Raw genomic sequence first — 20314 nt, forward strand, 5'->3', positions numbered from 1 at the left:
AGACGCTCCTGGGATTTGGCTAAACACATGAACCAGGCAAACGTGTCTTTAAACTGTGACTTTTCTCACTTCTTCAGGAGTGTTTCATTCTCTGTCATGTGTCAGATTTGATGCTCAAGTGTCTATCAGCCCAGCAGGTTAAATCCACTGAAATGGGTCTATGCACAAAGCGTGGAGTCCTGGGTTCTTCACACTGCCTCTTCCTAAAGGCAGAGAGTAGAGGCCAATTGGTGTGGGTCTAGCTGCAGGAGAGAGCATCTATACCTGTGATTTTGGTTAAGGGCTTAGTACATGTGCAGGTCATATTTAACATACCTAGGGTCTTTAAAATAATCTGATTAACTGTCATCCTTTCACATCTTCATTTATGTTATTTAAAGATGTTAAAAAAAATCCAACAAATATTACTGCTAGAAATGGTTGGAATGAAGTAGAAGAAAATGAATCTGTGTAAATGGATATTAATTTCATTGATCATTATCCTGGCATCTTTTTTATCTCATATGAAAGACTCATTAATTTTGGATTAGTAGGTTAGTCCCAATTGGTCTGGACTGGGTACATAAAAACATAACATCCATTTTATAGCATTTAAAAGATCCTATATGTTTTTTTGTGCAGGTGTTACTAAATGGCATTTAATATCATGAGGATACACTGTGCCAAACCAGGGATGTCTTTACTAGAAGGGACAGGCATCTGGAACAGTTTTTGTTTTGGAATCTGATTCTTGCTCTACCTGTTGCTCTACTCTGTGGGACAATAAACTAGGATTCAAAAAGAAGCCTAGGATAAAGATGAGCATGACAGAAATTATTTATCAGGGTTCACATTTTGGCAGAAAGCAGGCAGAAATATCTAAAGGGTCTGATTTGGGGGCATACCTGAACAGGAGGTAATTTACCAACTCAGGCATTCCCTTGCCCGAATACCTTATTGTTTGATGTTACTTTTAGTGTAATTTAATGTCATGTCATTTTCAGTGTTTGTTGCTCATAGGTTAACTAAATGGCAACTACTGGTCTAGAGCCATGCTTCTTGTTATATTTCATCTCTGATTCCAAGCACATTGAATTATTTCTTCAAATTTGTCAGTCTTCAAACAGGACATGGATAATCCTCACCATTCTGACTGGTAGCCAGAAAGTGAGGGTGCGCTCCAAGAAGATAGGAGATGAGAGATCAAATCCCAAAGTTTAATTAAGCATTTACCCAAAGCTGCCACACACAGGATGAGTTCTTCAGCCATTAAGCTGTTACATGAAAAGCAGTTACAAATTGAAAAGGAGAGGAGCTGCTTCTCTTCTCTGCTTTGTATATTTGAAGTGGCCCAACAATGTGAGGTCCTTGTGGGGCTGTATCTAAGGCGATGTTTGGCCCAGGCTGGCTGTTGTGGGTCATGTTCTGAGCTGCTGCCTGACTCACCTGACTGTTTAGATCAGTTTTTTTGTTTTCTGCTCCACAGGCCAGGCTTAAGTACCCAACTTCTCAACTGACTTGGGCCCTGAGTGGAAGTGTCTTGGAAATAACAAATGCCCACAATGGTGATGGTCAGCTGAGAATGTACTGAAAATTTCGGTGCCTTTTTCTGTTTGTATGTGGAAGGAAATGTAAGCACTGATCTTCAAATTCTTAGTTTTTTTAGCAGCCTTATCTACCATAAGGTACTCGAGGTTTGTGCTTCATATATTTTTGTACGTGCTTTCTTACTGACAAAGCCATTCATTATCATTGGGTTGCTATGGAGTAATGATCACAGGGATCTGGGAATAATAACCCATTATGCTAATATAACTTGTCATTGTGTTTGATGCGACGTGATGTCCCATAACAACAACTCATGCTTGTAACTAAAAGCACTTTATGGTAAGATCACAGTTTATTGAACAGTGCTGCCAAACATTGCCTATCCTGTTTTCATTGAATTAGCTTTTTGGAATCTACTTACAAAACCATATATCCATTTTTAAAGTCAATATTTAGGTCAGTATTGTTCTACAGTGAGAATCAGGGGGGTTTCAGGAAATTCTGGCCTGTTTGTTTAGTGTGAGAAACGTGTTTGTCTTCTGAGCTCTCCTGCCCCACTTGGAGCCTCAGCTTTGTGCTATAAGGTTCCCTTTGCTACAGAAGAGGAACAATGTGCTGGATTTAGTGAACTTCTTAGGTGCCACAAGAGAAGAATGTAGGAAGTTATTTCAAATAGTTGGAATACATAATTCTGTAACACATACAGCGTTACTACAACCTTTCTTACATACCCAAGTATGAAACTGAATTTTATTTTAAGCTACACAAAGAACAGGCCTTGAATCTTTGTCTAGATTCAGTTTAGATCTGTAACAGATAAACAGGCATTTGTTGGTAAACTGTAACATCCACTAAGGTGTGATTTTAACCTTTTCCAGATTCTCAGAACGGTCCACCTTCCTGTGCATGTAATACCATTTCAGCCATGATTCTTTTGTGTACCTCACACATTTACTCAGGCAGGGAATATGTCTTCTATGGAGCATATCACTGCACCTTCAGAAAGCTTCACTTTTATACAGAAACATTCTCTTAAGGCAATCCACTGTTTTCTACGGATATAACTTATAAGGCATTTTAAAAATTATTCTGACAATGTACTTTTTCTTTAAAATATTCTCTGAAAATTGAATCATCTCAGTAAGTTTCCTCCACTTTCATGTTCCCCGAGGTGTATTGTAGATAGAAAAACTTTAAAATCTGCCTCTGTTTTGGCAAAGCATGTTTGACACCAAACCATCGTGCCGGATTACATACTGGTACTCTGATCAGGTAAGTTATATTTGTATCTCTATGTACAAAGAGGGATCAGGTACTGATAGGCATTCGAATTAGGCTTCTTGATGTTTTCAAGATTAGAGATAGAAGAATCCATTTTAGAACATCTGTATTGTACTTTTACCAATGAAAGATTGTTCTCAGCAGTATGTTTTCTACTAATGTATTCAACGAGTCATAAATTATACAACCAGAAAAACCATTGTGTCATCCAATCTGTTTTTCTCATAGAGCAGGCTTTATGGCTTTCTGAATTAATTTCTGTTTGAACCAAAGCACAGCTGAAAAAAAAAATCTTAATTTAAAATTTCTACTAATGGAAGAATCAGCACCATCCTTAATAGCATTCTGGCATTTAATTTCCTTCCATTTGTGTTTAACTTATTTTAATGCAGTCGTCTAGTTTAAAATTCCAGACGTTAGATGTTACTGAATGAAGAGCTCTCTGGTAGCAAATTTCTGTTCCTCACATATTCATGCTTAGCAAGCATGGAAGTCATTTCACCTAATTTTCAGGCATCCTTGGTGTTTTATATTACATCTGACATAGTCAAGCCTGGTTTTCCTGATAGCCAGTGGAGAGAAATGTGCACTTTGAGGGTACAGTTAAGATGAGCTCCTTTAGACATGCTTACTAGGAGGTATTGAAACACACCTTGGAAATGCCTGGGTGGTTGTGTTGTCTAAGAAGGCATTTTGGGTTGAGTGGCTTCATGTAAATATGTTTCGCAAATAAGTGCTGTGTAACTTTCTCGTGTTCAAACTAAACTGAGCTTTAAGGCAAGTTTTCCAGTCATTAGTTATAGTTGCCTTTCCTGAATGTCCTGTAATTCTCAAGCTGCAGATGCCAGAACATGGCTTAGTACCCAGCAGTGGTTGTCAGAAAGACTGACAGTGAAGCAGTAGAGCTTTCCTGCTTTTGCTTTTGTTTATCCTGCTTGAAAAGGCTCTCCTTGGCTCTTCAGGTCACAAGAATAATGGCAAGTTTTCAACACATTACTCATCCTGGTCTCAGGCCTTTTTCATAACCAGTGCTTCCCAGGAATAGAAAGCCTCATTCTGTCCACGGGGCATGCATTCTTTGTCTCTAGCTATGCAATTCTCCATAGGTTAGAATTAACATCTCATTTATTCTTTGCTTGCATTTAGTTTTTTAAATGCTGTTCAAAATAGGATACTTTACTGTTTTTTTCTACCTACCACTACTGATTTGTCTTTTGTCTGTAAGTTTTCTAGAAATGTTTTAATTTTTTTGTGTTACTAACAGTAAGAATAAATGTTACAGAACCAAGAATTGGTCTCTGTACCTCCACTAGAAGTACATTCATTAGAGTGTGATTTTTTTCTTAACCCGTGTTGAGAAGTATCTGTTACCTAGCTCTTAATCTATTTTTGTTGACTTTTTAGTTCTCATTTTACAGTTTGTTAAGATACCAACTCAACTGCCAAACAAAAATATAAGACTATATCTTTAAACTTGTTAATCAAATTTATAATCTCTTAAAAAGATACATTTAGTTTAGTAACATCTACTTTTCATAAACCTATGCTTATGGCATGTTATTATGCATTGGTTCTTTATTAATCAAATGCAGCCATTCCTGGATTAGTATCAGGCCAACTGTGTTGTACTTGCCTGGATTGTCCTTGCTAACACTCTTAAGAAAATCTGATAGAATATTAGTTTTGCCCCAGCCCTCAGGAATACTGAATTCTGCTTTGAATATCCCATAAAAGGAATATCTTCATTATTTTCAGATGTAATTAGGCTCTTCAGTTTTTCTAAGGAATTACTCTGTTTTCTCAGTGTTTAAGCTGTTTATTTGGAAAATCCAATGTTAACCTTAGGATTCTTCCTTTGTTTTCACAACTAACTGCTGCAGAGTTCATCTCTATAGGTGCCTGCTCCTCTCCAAACTTAACAAGTCTTTCTGGCAGTCACTTACTCCAAAATATTTAGACACTTCAATATATGGAAGGAGTTTTCTGTCATGGACCACTGATCAGCATGAGAGCAATGTTCTGTCCATGTTGTGTTTGCTATTTGCAACTGTCTGGTCATGCAGAAGGTCCTTCAGACAGCAGTTAAATTCCACATGCTTCACTCACCTATTCAAGCAAAGGTTTTTCAGTGGGCAGCTGTGCTCAAGCCAAACTTTCAACACCTTCACTGTGTTCGTGTGAATAGTAAAAGTCATTATCTTGTCCCTGATGTTTTTGCACTTCAGAGTCCCTGTGAGAAATATTTATGTCCTAGAGTCCAGGTTTTCCACAGCAGCAAACGTTTACATTTGCATTTAAATTTCGTGGCTAAGAAAAAAGTGAACTCCGCTTTCAAAGACAGAGCCGTTAATGTAATGCTAATAGAGAGTTATCAGACACTACTGCATCATAATGATGTGTGGCTAATAAAAGATAACCCATGGTGCGTTGGGTTTTCTGTAAGCAAAGAGGCCAAAATCATGTTTAATTTAATACAGAAGATACACAGTGTTGTGAGTGCACTGCTGCAGCCACTATTAAGTAATGACAATAATAATTCTATGAGACAGAGTAGGAGATAGATAATGACAATTATTAATCCTGATTTTGGCTGCAAATACTTTTCTCTCATTTCTTTGTATTGGTGTTACTTTCTACGCGGCACTGCAGGGTGGAAGATGAATGGATGTCTGACTTATTCTCCTGTTAGTCTTTATTCACAGAAGTCTCTCCTGTGGTTTCACAGAAAGATTCACAACATTTTGTGAAGTCTTCTTGGTCTCTGAAGGTTTAGCTTGCCAGTTCATAGTGCCAGCTTGTGGCTTGGTTTATTCCTGGTATCGTGCCATTTCCCACCCATGTAGCCAGTAGCAGCTGAGATGCACCATGATGCAGTTAAGTCTGTACAAGATGCTCCTGAAGAATTTACAGATTTAAGAGTGAGAGTCATCTCTTATAACCGTGGATGTATATCTTTGTTGTCATTTCTCCTTCGGTAATCACTGGCAAGTGGTAGGCACGTCTGGAAAGTGATTTATTCTCTCTTAAGCTAAGAATCTAAGAAGGGTATGATGAATCACCTAGAAATGTCAGTCTCTCTTCATTTACTCTACTTGGAGCCTAAATGGCTAGATTAAATTAAATGTTTGGCCTGTTGATAGCTAAATTTGGATCTTTCCCTAAAAGGCAGCCATAGAGTAGATGAGGTCAAGGAAGGAACTGCAGTTTTTTTCTGGATTTTTCTAGATAATTTCTGTTATGGCATGAAATTAGCAAATCTTTAGGAAATGAACTGTTGAACATTTAAAAGAATTAGGTCAGTAGGACTGTGTAGATCACGTAGTTTCAGAGAGAACTGAGTGACAATCTGTTTCTTTTGTGTGTCATTAATAAAATACTGCTTTTATGTTTGTACAAGTGCATTACAACACACTTAGATTTTCACTCATGTGTGTCCGTTGCGCATCATCCATATACAATATGCCATTTTTGTTCCAGGGAAACACGTGAGTTTTTAACAGCATGAACTAACACCTGTCAGTGGTTTGGAAGGGCAAATGTGGACTAACAGACAATGAAAATTCAGGGACGATTCCAGTTCTAACATCTGAGGTAGCTATTGGAATTGGTATAGGACTCAGATGCAAACATTCAATGTTTTTCTGCAGTAAAAGAATTTAATCATGTATTTTTTTAATTCCGTCTTATCCAGAATCTTGGCAGTTTTACTGTAAAATATTTAAAGAGAAAAGGAAAAGTATATTATCTCTGAAAGAAAATGTATAGTGAAGGAAGATGCAGGTCACATCCTCTCTGTTTGCTGGTCCCTCTTTTGGAAGTAAATACTCCTTCTTTTTTGGACTCTTCTAGACTTATGCTTCCTCAACACTCTTCCAAATTCCCTAAAAATAATTCTTCTGCTAACACCCATCAACCACAAAACAAGTATCTTCATCTCCCTGTCTCTGAAAAGGAAAGCAAACCCAACAAAAGTCTGTCTAAAAATCTTACAGGAAGCTATTTTCTGATCTAACAAAACCAAAGTGGAGGCTAGCTTTTTCCCATAGTACATAAAGAACTATAAAAGAAGAGTACAAACATCTTTATTTAAAATAAAATATCTTTCAAGCTCCATTTGAGTCCATTGAAATTCTGGCATAATTTCAGAAATAAACTCTGTTATTTTTTTTAAAAAAAATAGTTAATCCACTCATCAGAAAATTATGACATGAATATATCTTTTCACCCTTGCTTGGAGGTTTTACTTTTGGAATATCTGGAAAATAATAAAACTTTTGAAGTTAACAAGATAAGGTATCAATGTTTTGCTAGTATAGTCTTAATCTCAAATCAGTCTTCAAAGAGGCAGCTTGTCATTATCATATAAAGCACAGAAACTGAGCAGTATTTCAGTTTGATTTGGATCCCATCAGAAACAACAGAGATATTTCCTTTAGTAAGAAGGCACTCCCAAAATGGAGCACCCAAATGGCAGTAGAAAATTGTTTTGAGATTGTCTGCAAGATTTCCCACCACATAATTTAGTTTTTTCAGTCTTTAATCTCATAATAAACAAAGCCATTTCTAAAATAGGCGCAGCTAAAAATCTTTGTATGTCTAGATTCCCACATATCTTCTGCAGGGTGGTATATGGAAGCAAATAAATAAGTATCTAGAGGAAAAGGACCATAAAACTAAATAGTAAGCAAAGAAAATGGACAGGGTGGAGAATTGTGTTCCTGCCTCGTTCAGATGCCTTTCAAGGATCTGAGATAAGAACCTCGGGAACATTGTTGAGCTGCTCAACCCCTGACCTGCCACTTAGGAGAAAGAGAGATGGAAAATCTACATGTTACAGGACCACAGCTACTAGGAGCTTTGCCAAGTCAGTGAAGAGGACTTTAGAAAATGGATAGACATATATGACAGGATTTCCTGTTTGTTTATTTGTTTTGGCAGTCATTGTTCTTGAATCTCCTACATATGGGGACGCGGTCTCTTTGCAAGAGGAGAAAATGTGTTCCATGTGCTGCTTTCCTTTACAGGGTCTCTAATCAATTACTCCTCTCTTGCATAGAATTACAATGCACATCTGAGGATCTAACACCTACACTTACCTGTCTGCTAGCAACAGAAGTGTGAGGGCTGGAAGGTTGCTGGTGGCTAATAAAGCGAAACAAACGTTTTTAACCTTTCCAAGGTACCAGGCTGAACAAGATCCTTAGCTTCAGAGGTAACAGGAGCTTTACCACATCTGTATCATATAAAACCTGTCAGTGTGTGTAGGGACGCTTCTAATGTTTCCCTAAGCTTGGGCAAAAACATCTGTATTGAACTGCTCATTTCCTCATGAGGTTCAACTTAGAAGATGGCTTCTTTGTAAACATCTGAGTGGAATGAGCATTAAAAGGCTTTGTAGACATGCAAAGAACATTCCTCATGAATGGTATTTTAGCATCCATCAGGCCTGCTGAGTGGCCATATACTTACTTTCATGGATGCTGCATTTTATTTCTATCCTGCAGAGGACTGCATCTGATTGTTAATAAACGACCACATCTGAAACTCATTCTGAGGCTCTGTTCTGCAAATTATTGTCCCACCTCTGGTTTCAGGGGAGGGCAGAATGTGTTTACTACAAGGATTTAGCCTTATGGCCTGAAATGTTCAGTCTCACTGAGGATACCATATGGTCATGGTCTGGTTTAGGCCTGCTGTTTTATAACATCCCTGAAGATACTGAAAATAAATTGAGGAATGTCCTGTTTGTGCCCATGCAGTCACACACATGAAGTTCAAGCCTCCTTTACCTTGGCTATAGAGCAGTTGCATTGGGTGAAGCTTATACTTTATTGGCAACTTTGCCACTTGGTAGATGCAATAATTAAATTTACCTCCTCTTTTCTGGCTTTGCTGTTCTTTGTGTCCACATTGAATTTGCACACTTACTGTCAAAGAATGAAAAGAAAGTTTGGAGAAGGATTGCCCAGACAAGTCTGTAGTTACCAAATATTCGGAAGAGAGTGGAATAAATACATCTAAACCTGGCAAAAGCATTTTTTCACTAAGTCTTCAAATAGAAATTATTTAAAATTTTGGTCATATCTCAGTTAAATCTGTGAGCAAGTTCTGGAATTCCTTTATCACTGCAGATATCTCATAGATTCATAGAATCGTTTGGGTTGGAAGGAGCGTTAGAGATCATTCCCACCACCCTGCCATGGGAAGAGACATTTCTAAATAATCTGGATGTGGGACTCAGATGTGCACTCAATGCTTCCTAGTCTTTCATTTTTGACTGCAAGTCCTCTAAGAGAGGATCAGAAACATAAAAAGGTCACACATTAGCAACATCAATTTGCCATCATAAAGTCTTGTACTTTAAATAAATATATTGCCTATCATATATATTGCAAATTATTGATATTATGTGTTATTGGTCAACTGTATTCATTTATGATTTTTTATTTTGTTGAAATATGCAAATTAGTTATTAAAATAATGCTAGAACCACGTCTTACTAACATGCTGTAATAACATTTTCCTTAGGAATCTTAGTTTCTTTCACCAAGATAAAAATTAATCCACTAGACTTTTTGTTTCTTTCACCAAAACTTTCCTTTGAATTTAATTTTCTTTGCCTATCAAGCTGAAACTAATTGGGAATGTTCACCTTCAAAGGGTGAAAAAGCCACCTTTAGGTAACCTTGGCATGTGTAGCATATCCTGATAAACTAAGTTCTCCACATGTTGTTAAATAATGTGGGGTTTTTTAAATATTATAATTGTGGTTTCAAAACAAAAGGAATTTTCTTAAGAGTTACTTCAGCAGATGCATAATTAAAGATACATGTGGTTTTTCACTGACTTTTGGCATGTGAAAAGCAGAGATATTGTGTTGGTTCTTTATCTCAAGGAGTTTAAGCTCTGTGTACTTTTGTCCTGTCAGTTACAAAACAAAACCCATCCTATACTGTCTCTGTGCTTTACATTTCTATGCTAATTGCTTTCAGCTTGGATTGTATGGCAGTGTGTGTGTTTGATATGCGTGGTTTGTTTATGTCAAACTCCATTATCCTGTCTCATGTTCTTGGAGTGCCTGAAGTAGTTTCACTAATCTGTCAGCATAGTATGTACTTGTGGATAAATATAGACATGCAACCACTCTGTGAGCGGTCATCATCATATGCTGAAGCTAAAAATTACCCTATGGTTATGGAAAGGCTGATCTGATTCGGAGGCCTGCTCTAGCTCGCACGTTGTAGGTCTTCGGCACTTGTCTATTGGAAACCAAAACCAAAAAAGTTTAAAAACTCTGTGCCTCGGTGCCAAAAAAAGTATAGGGAAGTATGAAGCAGGATTATGAAACAACTCATTTCCTTTTCGATTTTAGTTAGAAAAGGATTTGAACTTCTCTAACTGAAAGAGTGGAACATTTCAGGTATTCACAGGCTCATGGATATTACAGTAGCGTGTTGGAGAAAATCCAGTGTGATCGGCTTTATAAAGGGGCTCGGTAGGTATGACAATACTGCAAATACATGTTGTGATTTGTGTTACTAGTTTGTTCATTGTTGCTAAAGTGTGAATTTGACACAGTTACCTAAAAAATCCCACAGCCTCTGTTTCTTCTGCTTATAGATACTAAAAATACAGTAACTGTGTTTGGCTGAAGCTGCATCCTGTGTAGCACAAACTCCCTTTTATGCATTGTGATTGTTCTGTTGGTTTGCTTCATTTTGGAGCTTGAAGGAAAAAATACCTATAGTGTAAATCTTAGCAGAGACTGGATTATGATATTTTAATTTTGTACTCATCCCCATTATCGGATTAGTGACTCTGTGTGTGTGTGTGTGTGTGTGTGTGTGTGTGTGTGTGTGTTTGTGTTTTAAAAGGACTGTGCTTTTTGGAAACTATTTCTCTGATCAAGGAGATGATCAGTACTGGAAAGACAAGTGCAGTGATTTTAGTTCAGTATCACTTCTGTGGCAATAGTATATGGTTGTGGTGACAGTTGTGTTGTGATCTTGCATTACTACTTCCATATTTACTCCTTGTTTGGAATTTTTAAAAATTACATAACATTGAGATAATCTTATGGCTATAGCCTGAACTAAATGAAGGTATTCTTTAGGAAGAGCATATAATTTGAAATACAGCTTATTGCAGATAGAGTAGAAAAGTAGAAACATGTCTTAGAAGCAAGAAAATGGGTTGTTTGATAAAAGTGGCCCTTAGACAAAATTTTCACAGGCATCTTATAGTTGATCAATCACTGTTAATAATTTTTTACAGATTTTCATGGGAGAGGAGTTTTAAATATGTATACAACCTTCTAAAATTGACCCTGCTATTGCAGTGTCCTTGGGCTTCAGGGTCACTGTGGTCTCCTGCATGTGCATCATCATTCATTCTTCTTGGGAATCAAGCTAAATGTTTCAGTGGTTCTCTTGTAGAACTTTGCTGTTTTGAAATCAGGTGGTAAAAACTTTATCAGTGAAATCAATATTCAGAACTGAATATAACCCCTTCCTTCCATGCTCCACCAGATATTTTTGCTTATTCCCACAAACTCTATGTGTGGTGATTTCTGAAGTAAATACTATGTCTCCTATTTAATGGTGCAGTGTTGCACTGTAATAGATAGGAAAAACCGGACACGTCCTTTTCAGTACCATTTTTAAGGCCTGCATTATAATATGTCAACATAAAAGGACCAATCATGAATGACTTTAATGTACCTATTTCTTAACTTTTGAGTCCTTGATTTCCAGTTTTATCTCAGAAGCAATTTAAAAAAATAAATTTAATGTGCTTTGTAGGGTTGTCATTCTAGGGAAAAAAAAGAATATGTCCTATTAAAGCTCATACGTCATCCATATAGATTTCAGTGGTAGTCTAGTCACTGGGCCAGATTTCTGCAATGCAAATATCAAGCATATGCAAATGCTTGAGATAATGGACTGAAAAGATGTATTAGAAAGCCAAACCTGTCTGTAATAATTTATGACCAATTCATTAATCAAATACTGCTGAACCTTTATACCATTGGCAATATCAACTTCCATGCTGAAAATGTTTAAATGGAGTTAGCAGCTACAAAATGGTCTTTTAAAAATCTGAATTGTATCAATGTCATATGTCAGTCATTTCTATAACTGCTGTAATTGCTGTAGCAATGACACATGTTAACCCCCAGGATATCCTTTTTCTTTCCTTTTGGGGAAAGACTGTACAGTCCTATATTTCAGAGAGATACAATAAAAAAAAAAAAAAAAGAAAAGGTGACAAATCTCACAAATAATTGCATTTCTCTGTCACAGTGTGCAGATAATTGATTTTTCAGTTAGATGTCTGGAAAAATAATTAGATAAGCCTGTGTCACAAACCTAACAGCATCATTATTAAAAGGCTTCCTACTAACAATAACTATGTGGATTTAAATTCCAGTCTCAAAATCCTGGCTGAATGCCACAATGATTGAAACTCACAAGTAGTGTGACTAGGCTTTCTTCTTTCTTAAACTTAATTTCATAGGGATGTGAGATGTGCACAATCTCATGCACTGCCCCATTCCTTCCATCCCTGCTTTGTGTTCCTTTGTAGTAAATTTTGAATTTGGTACCCAGTTTAACCCAAGATTGCTCAAGGAGCAGAACGCAAATTTTTATTTGATTAGATTCCTATGGATTCCGCCAAGGGGAAGCTTGGGATGATTGTACTGGCCAGAGAGAGGTGGGCAGCCCAGATTGTGGGTGTGTTTTGCTTGGCAGAGACTGGCTGGTGGGCAGCCTGCCTGCCCAGTCCTGGGCACAGAGCTGGAGGGAACTTGGGAACAACTGTGGGAAGCTGAGAATGATGACAGGAGCGAGGACAGGACTTTTACTGCACAAAGGATGCAAATCTCTAAGAAAATTGGTTTCACTGCTTGTAAAAATACCTTTTTCCTATCTGAGCACTTGGCAGTCAACCCGATTTCACAGATATATGTGATCCAGTCAAAACCAAGCATTTGGCAAATCCATTAGTGATTGTAAAAATATTGGCTGACTCTTTCTTAAAACTATTTGTGGAGAAGTTTCCATTACCTAGTATATTCGATAGTCCATATAAATCTGCATCAGATCCTTTGCACCCCACCGTCTTCATGCTTAAACTTTAGGAGAGCCTAGGTGTTGACAGGGAAGTAGTGGTACTTACACTCCTCTCTGGTGGCTCTTTTTTTCATTACTTTGAAGTAGATTGACGTTCAGAACAACATTTTTAGAAATGTATTTTTAGAAACATAGAAACCTTTTTAGAAAATAAGTGTAGAGCTGTTCTGTACGTTTTGTGTTATCCAAAGAGTCAATGTGCCAACAAGACTCCAGTATTATGCTTTTGGCCTCAAAAATCACGTGAAGCTTTTCAGAAAACATCTATCTGAGTGGAAGAAACAGAGTTGCTGTACTAAAGACTGATGGCATGCTTTGTCAAACAAGGGAGTTATTTTCAAAGAAAGTGTGGATGTGTTACAATAGAACATTTCTCTCTTGTATTATAGTTAGGTAGTGGACGTCGAAACTTTGATTTTTCTAAAGGAGAACAAATTCTTTTCTCTGCAATGCATCTTTTTTTATTTTTCAGTGCATGAATTTGGTGTCTGATTCTGCCACATCTTGAACACTCTCAAACAATAATGTAGTCTTTGGCTTTGTTTTGTTTTCATTTTTTTCATTTTTTTTTCAGCAATGCAGTGTTGAAGTATTTAGAAAATATCTAAAATCTCATTTATCCTTAAAGCTGTCTCATGTAATTAGTAGTTGGAAAATACTTTCACTAGTAGTTGCCATTCTGTTCCTCAAAAGGAAAGTCTAAGGGTACTAGAGATGTGCAGTATCCACCATTGTAGTTCATTCTTGCTTGCTTGCTTGCTTGCTTTGCAGCTTGGATGAAGTATACAGTGTAAGACTCTGGAATGCAATGCTATGGAGAAATGCTATAATGGTATTATTTCACAGTACTTTACACAGTTTTTATTGCATTTTCTGTCCCAATCACCAGCAGTGCGTATGGGTGTTACAACACCTAGATTGCATTCGGAGTGACTTAGAGGCTGGTCTTCCCAGTGTTTACTTAGTTTGCTACTTTTTAAGTCTCTGAAAAAGCTAACAGAAGGTGCTACTAGTACGTGCATGAAGACCAGATATAACTTTGTTTTGCCAAAATGAGCTAAGTTTGAGGATTTTGTTTTGGAAGTATTATGCATAGAATATATTATTTCAATTAACAAGGTCTTGTTTCATAGTTCTTCAATTTATTTTTCCTTCAGTCTCCCCAAAAAACAGTAAGTAGAGCTAGGCCTAGTACATGATGTCCTGATACTGGTTATAGAGAACTCACAGAATCACAGAGATCTCTGAAGAATGATTAGTTCAACCTCTGCTCACCAACTAGAGAAAGTTCCTCGGGGCCTTCTGAGTTTTGAGTAGCCTGAAGGGTGGAATTTCTACTCTACCTGTGGACAATGTGTACCGGTGTTTGATGGGCCCCCTCACAGTGGAAATTTTTTCCATATAGCTAATTGGAATTTCCTGCATTCCAACTAGTGTCTGTTGCCTCTCATTCTGTCATTGCACTTAAAGAGGAATCTAGCTCCATCTTTGATGTACCAGATTAGGTAGCAGAAGACTGCAATAAGATCTCCTTTTAGCCTTCTCAAGGTTGAACCAGTTGAGTACTCTCAGTCTGTACTGAGAGCGCTTGTAAGACCATTTTCATGATCCTCCTTTGGTCACAGTAGTCCAGGTACAACCTCACAAGTGTCAAATGGGACTGTAGGGTTTGATACTTTAAGAAAAACTAATACATAATGAACGCTTTTTGACCATGGAGACTATTTCATGCCTGACTTTTCATATAAGATTTATACTGGTGAAATGTCATTATTTTTAAAGGAATCATTCTTAATTAACCTCAGCCCCTTACTACTCACCTTAGTCAAAAGAGCATAGTCCTGACTTTTGCAAAGATAAGTCAGTCTGAATAGCAATAAAGAATAAATTTCCTACTTGACAACTGAGTTACAGATCTGGCCTGCAAGACAGAGGGAGAGAAATAATGTTACTCAAACATTTAGGTGTTAGCAGGTCTTATCATGTGAAAAAAGAGGACTGAGTGTCCACTGCATAGTAAATACTACTCCATTTTAATACACGAGATTTTATCTTTGATTTCTTCTTCCAGTCTCGATCGTGTATATTTTACCTATAACTATACTGCAGAAATTGTATTTTTGTGTTGTGTATTTCTTTGATTCCGATCCTAGTCTCCAGTTTTGCTTTGACAGCATAGTGGGCCATTGGGATGCTCTGGAAAAGTTGAGGCATGTTGAATTACTCAAAAGCAAATGTGTCTTATCTACATTTCAGCTTCTCCAGTTGGTAACGGATATATCAAGCCACCTGTTCCACCCGTTTCTGGTACACAGAGAGAAAAAGGACCTCCAGCCATGTTGCCTATCAACATTGACCCAGACAGTAAACCAGGCGAATATGTCCTGAAGAGCTTGTTTGTCAACTTTACTACTCAGGCTGAACGCAAGATTCGTATCATCATGGCAGAACCTCTTGTGAGTAAAAAGAAACTCTGAGCACATATGTACTTGGCTTCAAAAATATTTTTAAGTCAGACTTGCTTGCCACGCAATGAAGAATGTTTTGCTTGTAATCTGTGTTGGAGTTTGATAGTGTTTCCCAAACTGGAAGATATGCTGCTATGGCAATTAGAAGGTTGTGGGAGAGGACAGAGGTATGCAAGATATGCCAAAGGGGTGACGTGAAAAAGGAATGAATGTTTTATTTCTGTTTGCAGTGTGGGCATGTGTTAATGTGATTGAGAGGCAGAAGGGGTGTCAGCCGGTATAGATTTCACAGCTGAGAGAGTGGTCATGTGAGCCAAAATAGATTAGAAAACACTGAAATATGATAAAAATAGTATTTCTGAACATTACCACTTTTCAGATAAAACATGAAAATGGTTAGTATTGCTGATTCTTAATTTAGTTCTGACAGTAGTAGATTCTATAATCTAACAAAGTGCTATAGCACCTATTTTCCAGATATGAGAAGGCATGCAGCATTTGAAAAAGGAGCTTATGTAACTGACCTTCTGGGAGTCTGCTGTTTTAACTTAAGCCTACATTTTATATGCATTCCTGTTATTTTGATTAGGGAATAACCGTTCAGTAATCTGTATTTTGGCTCTGACAAGGTGAAAATTAAAAAAGACAAATAACTAGGAACCTGTATTTCTGAACTGTAAGGGAATTTTTCTAAACTCTTGCAACATTTCTATTGTAAAGCAAAGTATTAAATACTTAGTTCAGTTCTTTGTTGTCAGTTCTGATTGTTCTGAACAGGAAAATAAGATTGTCTTGATTCCCATGGGATCTTTTTAGCTTTATGTCTTGAGTTAGAAGTATTTGAGGCTTGGATTACCTCTGAAACATTAGGTAAAAGCAAAATGACAGAAGTATCTTACATAATTTGGAAACAACAGAAAAAGAAATTGACAGGAAGGAATATTTTGGCAAAGATCCAGAATATTCTTCTTTCCTGAGTTCCCTTCAAATTGCAAAATGTATAATAAACTGACAGTCATCATGCAGGTCCTTAAAAAAAAAAAAAAAGCCATTCACTGTTTACTACCATCCAGTCTTTGTGTGTCATACAGTGAACATCTTTAAAATTATAAGATAAAGTGTGTTGTAAAATTCCTTGACAAGATCAGGGAAATTACAAAAAGACCAGTGCTGAGAAATTTATTTCCTTTCAAGACCTCAGTTAAACACTGAGCTCTGCACTTTCATGTAATATTTCAAACATAGATACGAACAAGTGACCCTGATTTATTTCCATTTCACCTTTCATTGAGATGATTTTGTGTTGTTTTGTTGATACGTTATTTGTCTCTTTGTGAAACTATGAATATCTAAATGTTGGTCTTACTCCAGAGGTGGTTAAGTGAAATTGTATTTGGTGCATTCAGTGTAGAATGTAAAAATAGGACAAGAGACTGGAATGTCACCTTGTTGTCAGTATTTTCACAACATATTTCTTATAGGGGTCTAGCCATAAGACACTAGCAATAATTCAGTGACATACTCATGTCTTATTAATACTGATAGGACTTACAAGTCATGGCATGCTGCTATTTGAAGGTAACTGTGACAAATGTGTAAGCAGGATTTTGTAGACATTGTCAAAATAATCTTGAAATAATTAGATTGTAATGAAAGAAGTGACAAGGGAAAATGGCAAAAATTATTCTGGAAAAATGGCTAAGTGTTTAAGTCCACTCTCTTTGTGGGCTATCTGTTGGATGTTTAGCAGCTACTCTACTGGCTAGAATTGTAACCAAGGAGTCCGAGGGATCTGCAAGACAAAGATTATAAATCGATGGTGCAGAGGCACGCCTTGGCCTTTTTTCACAATAGATAGGCAAATGGTGAGCTCTTTGAAGATTCAGTTCTAATAAAAGTCAAATGTACTTCAAAGAAAATCAAACTTGCAGAGTGCCCTAACACTGAGATGTTTCTAGTTTGAATTCTCTCAAGACATGACAGTTTAATTTTATAATGAGTGCTGAATATTTTAGATATCTTTTAGAAAAGCTCAAATTATGTTTACAATATAATTGCTTTTTCCTGTCTTTTACCACAAAGTCTAGCTCACATGCAAGCTCTGAATTTACAATGGGATTAAAGATTTGCTGATGCATTTTTTACCTAGCTACTTCTTTTCTTATATTTTGCCTGCTTAACCTTTCTGACGATCTTTACTATGGTTTTATGATATTTTTTCTCAGTTCATTTGGGTTCCATGTGCCTCTGTGATATATCCATCTCTTTCTTTCGTGATGTACACAGACCCAAACTGTGTTAAAGTGTTCTGACAACTATGTAGAAAACCAGGTTTATGTCCCACCAGGAGTTGCAGATGCTAAAAAGGCACGACAGCATTTGACTGTTTTCTAGGTCAGTGGTAAAGGGCACAGCACCCACCCCTTCCTGCAGCCCTGGGAAATCTCGTCTAGGAGAGAGAGCAGAGAGAGCAGAGGGCAATGTCACCTACTCATCCTGCTGCTTTGTCTGTTGACTGAGTATGATTTGACAGGTTTGTTACTGGATCTGGCAGCAATCATCATGACAAACACACTCCCCAGTTAATACATTTTCTAGGCATGAGTCTAACATCAACTATCCACTTCTGTGTCTTTAACAAGTCGGAATGGAAATCTTTTGTTTCCGGGTGTGATTTTTTTAATTATTTTTTTGTTTTGTAATCTTGTCTAGAGAATATTTTATTTGGAATTTCAGGTCATTTTTTTTCACCTTTTTCAGGTCTCTGAAATTTTACAAACATTTTGGTAATTATATTAAGTTCACAATTATGTGAGTAATTTTAAATTATTACACTACTATACCACATTGTCAAGTTACAGTAATCCAAATTAAAGGTATTTGATGGCAGGATTAATTAGAAGGGATTTTCCAGTTTATTAAATTAATTAAATGAAATTCACATAACCAAAATGTAAATAATTCCTTCTTGATAGCCTTTAATAACTTCCTGCTTCTTTTCTGTAAATATTTGTTCTCCCCTATAATGAATATTAAGATTTTGTCCTGGAGGGCTCCTGACTGCATTCATATTTAATTTTTAGCAATTTATATTGTAAATCTTCTCTCTGTATTGCTTCACTTACAAACACAACTGGATATTTTGTTGCTGATTTTTTTGAAGCAGTGGTGACCTTAAGATGAAGCTAGAATGAGGAAGCCGGAGAAATATTTTTGATAATTCAAATGATAAAATGTGTTTACATAACTTAATACTTTAAGGGAAAAAACTCAGAAAGTTGTTTCCTTTTTAGGACTGTTGATAGTCTCTTAGGATAATAATTCATCCTGTGCATACTGATCAGGCTAATCTTTAAATGCAGCTTTCAGCAGTACTTACACACAGCTGTAGCCATTGATAAAACATAGTGATCTACAGGCATTGACAGTGGTTAATGGATAATTTAGCTGTTGGTAAACTTTTATTATGCTTTTCTCCTGCAAGCAATTTTGGGTTTTTTTACTGAGCTTGTCTAAATTCAGGATCTCTCTGAATACTGAAAACCAGAATTTGCTCACTATAGGATTAGGACTGCATTGTGTATTAATTTCTTTTCCCTAACATTTTCTCCTTAGGTAGATTTTAGCTTGCATTAAAAAAAAAACACTTAAAGCAGTGATTGATACTAGTGAAAGGGGTTGACAATACTGTATTTATTACTTCCATTTCATTAGAAGCTCAGAGACATTAAAATATATTAAAACAGGGCTGGTGATAACAGCTGATAACAGCCAAGCAGGTGGTTAGGAAGCTTCTGAAAGAGCAAAAATAATGCAAGTTTGTTTTTGCAAACACTGACCAACCAACATGTATAGCAGCACTGCTGTCCAATTAGCTTTAATCTAGGCTTCCCTTTCTCTAGGCAAGAGGAGAAATATACCAAGGACACACTTGGAAGAAAAGGAATTAGAAGGTTTCTGAAGACTGGGTTATGATGACTAGCAAGATTTATGTAGGCTATAACAATATCAAGCAAGTATAATGTAGAATCTTCTGGTTTACACGAGCTAAAATTCCAGCTGCATCACATGAGGAATGACTCCCTTGTTATCATCTATAATAAGACACGTTAGCATTACACATTTTTTACGTATGAAGTCCTCATTAATGGTTTGGCATACACAGGGACTTCTGATCCCTGTTTATTCACAATGTACAGACAGGAGTTACTATAAAGAAAGGCAGTTTCATGGAAAAGAGGATAGGCAAACTGCCTTGCTCTGTTCCAGCTATCCACTCAGTATGTGTATGCACAGATAAATTAAAAGGAAGACACCTCTATTTGGAAAACATTATGCAAGTGTATATTGAAAGTGCTGTTCTTTCTTCCCAAACAAAGAAGCTGGGAGCTTCCTGTATAATGATAAAAATATGCCAGATTCCCATTGTTATCTGTCCCTATCCACCTCTGTGTCACTCAAGGATTATGTCACTCATCATTAACGTAATTCTTTTATTCCAGAGGTGTTAATGGTCGTCAAAATTCTGTAAAGCATGTGGGCAGTTTATTCCGAACCTAAAGGGCTCAGAGTTCATCATATCGTAACTCTCTATCTGATGTATTGTAGCTCTTTATTTCTACTCTATTTTTTAGTTAGTATTTAAATGATATAAATAAATATTAGTCCTTTTAGACCTGATTTTAGATCTAATTAGTCCTTTCAGATGCTTCTTTATGAAATTCTTTATTATACTGTGCTAAGGACTGTCCTCTCACCTGTTCATAAGCAAGTGTAAGCATCTCCATACCATCTTACTTTAACTAGTAACCTTAATACACTATTATACCTTTTCTTGTGTGGAGTCCTACAGGTCTGTTATAGCAGACCCATTAAGTGGCTTATTAAATGGTTGGGTCTATGTCT

At 36.7% G+C, this 20314-nt stretch overlaps 1 protein-coding gene across 2 annotated transcripts in view; it reads left to right on the forward strand.

Moving 5' to 3' along the window:
• FRY (FRY microtubule binding protein) overlaps positions 1 to 20314 on the forward strand; it is a 169718-nt gene that overhangs the window by 13408 nt on the left and 135996 nt on the right. For both annotated transcript variants that reach the window (XM_054388340.1, XM_054388332.1), the window contains exon 2: positions 15198 to 15397. In XM_054388340.1, coding sequence (XP_054244315.1) covers positions 15198 to 15397 — 200 coding nt within the window. The remainder of the gene's footprint in view (positions 1 to 15197; positions 15398 to 20314) is intronic.

This window comes from Indicator indicator, chromosome 1, assembly GCF_027791375.1.
Source record: "Indicator indicator isolate 239-I01 chromosome 1, UM_Iind_1.1, whole genome shotgun sequence".
Taxonomy (NCBI): Eukaryota; Metazoa; Chordata; class Aves; order Piciformes; family Indicatoridae; genus Indicator; species Indicator indicator.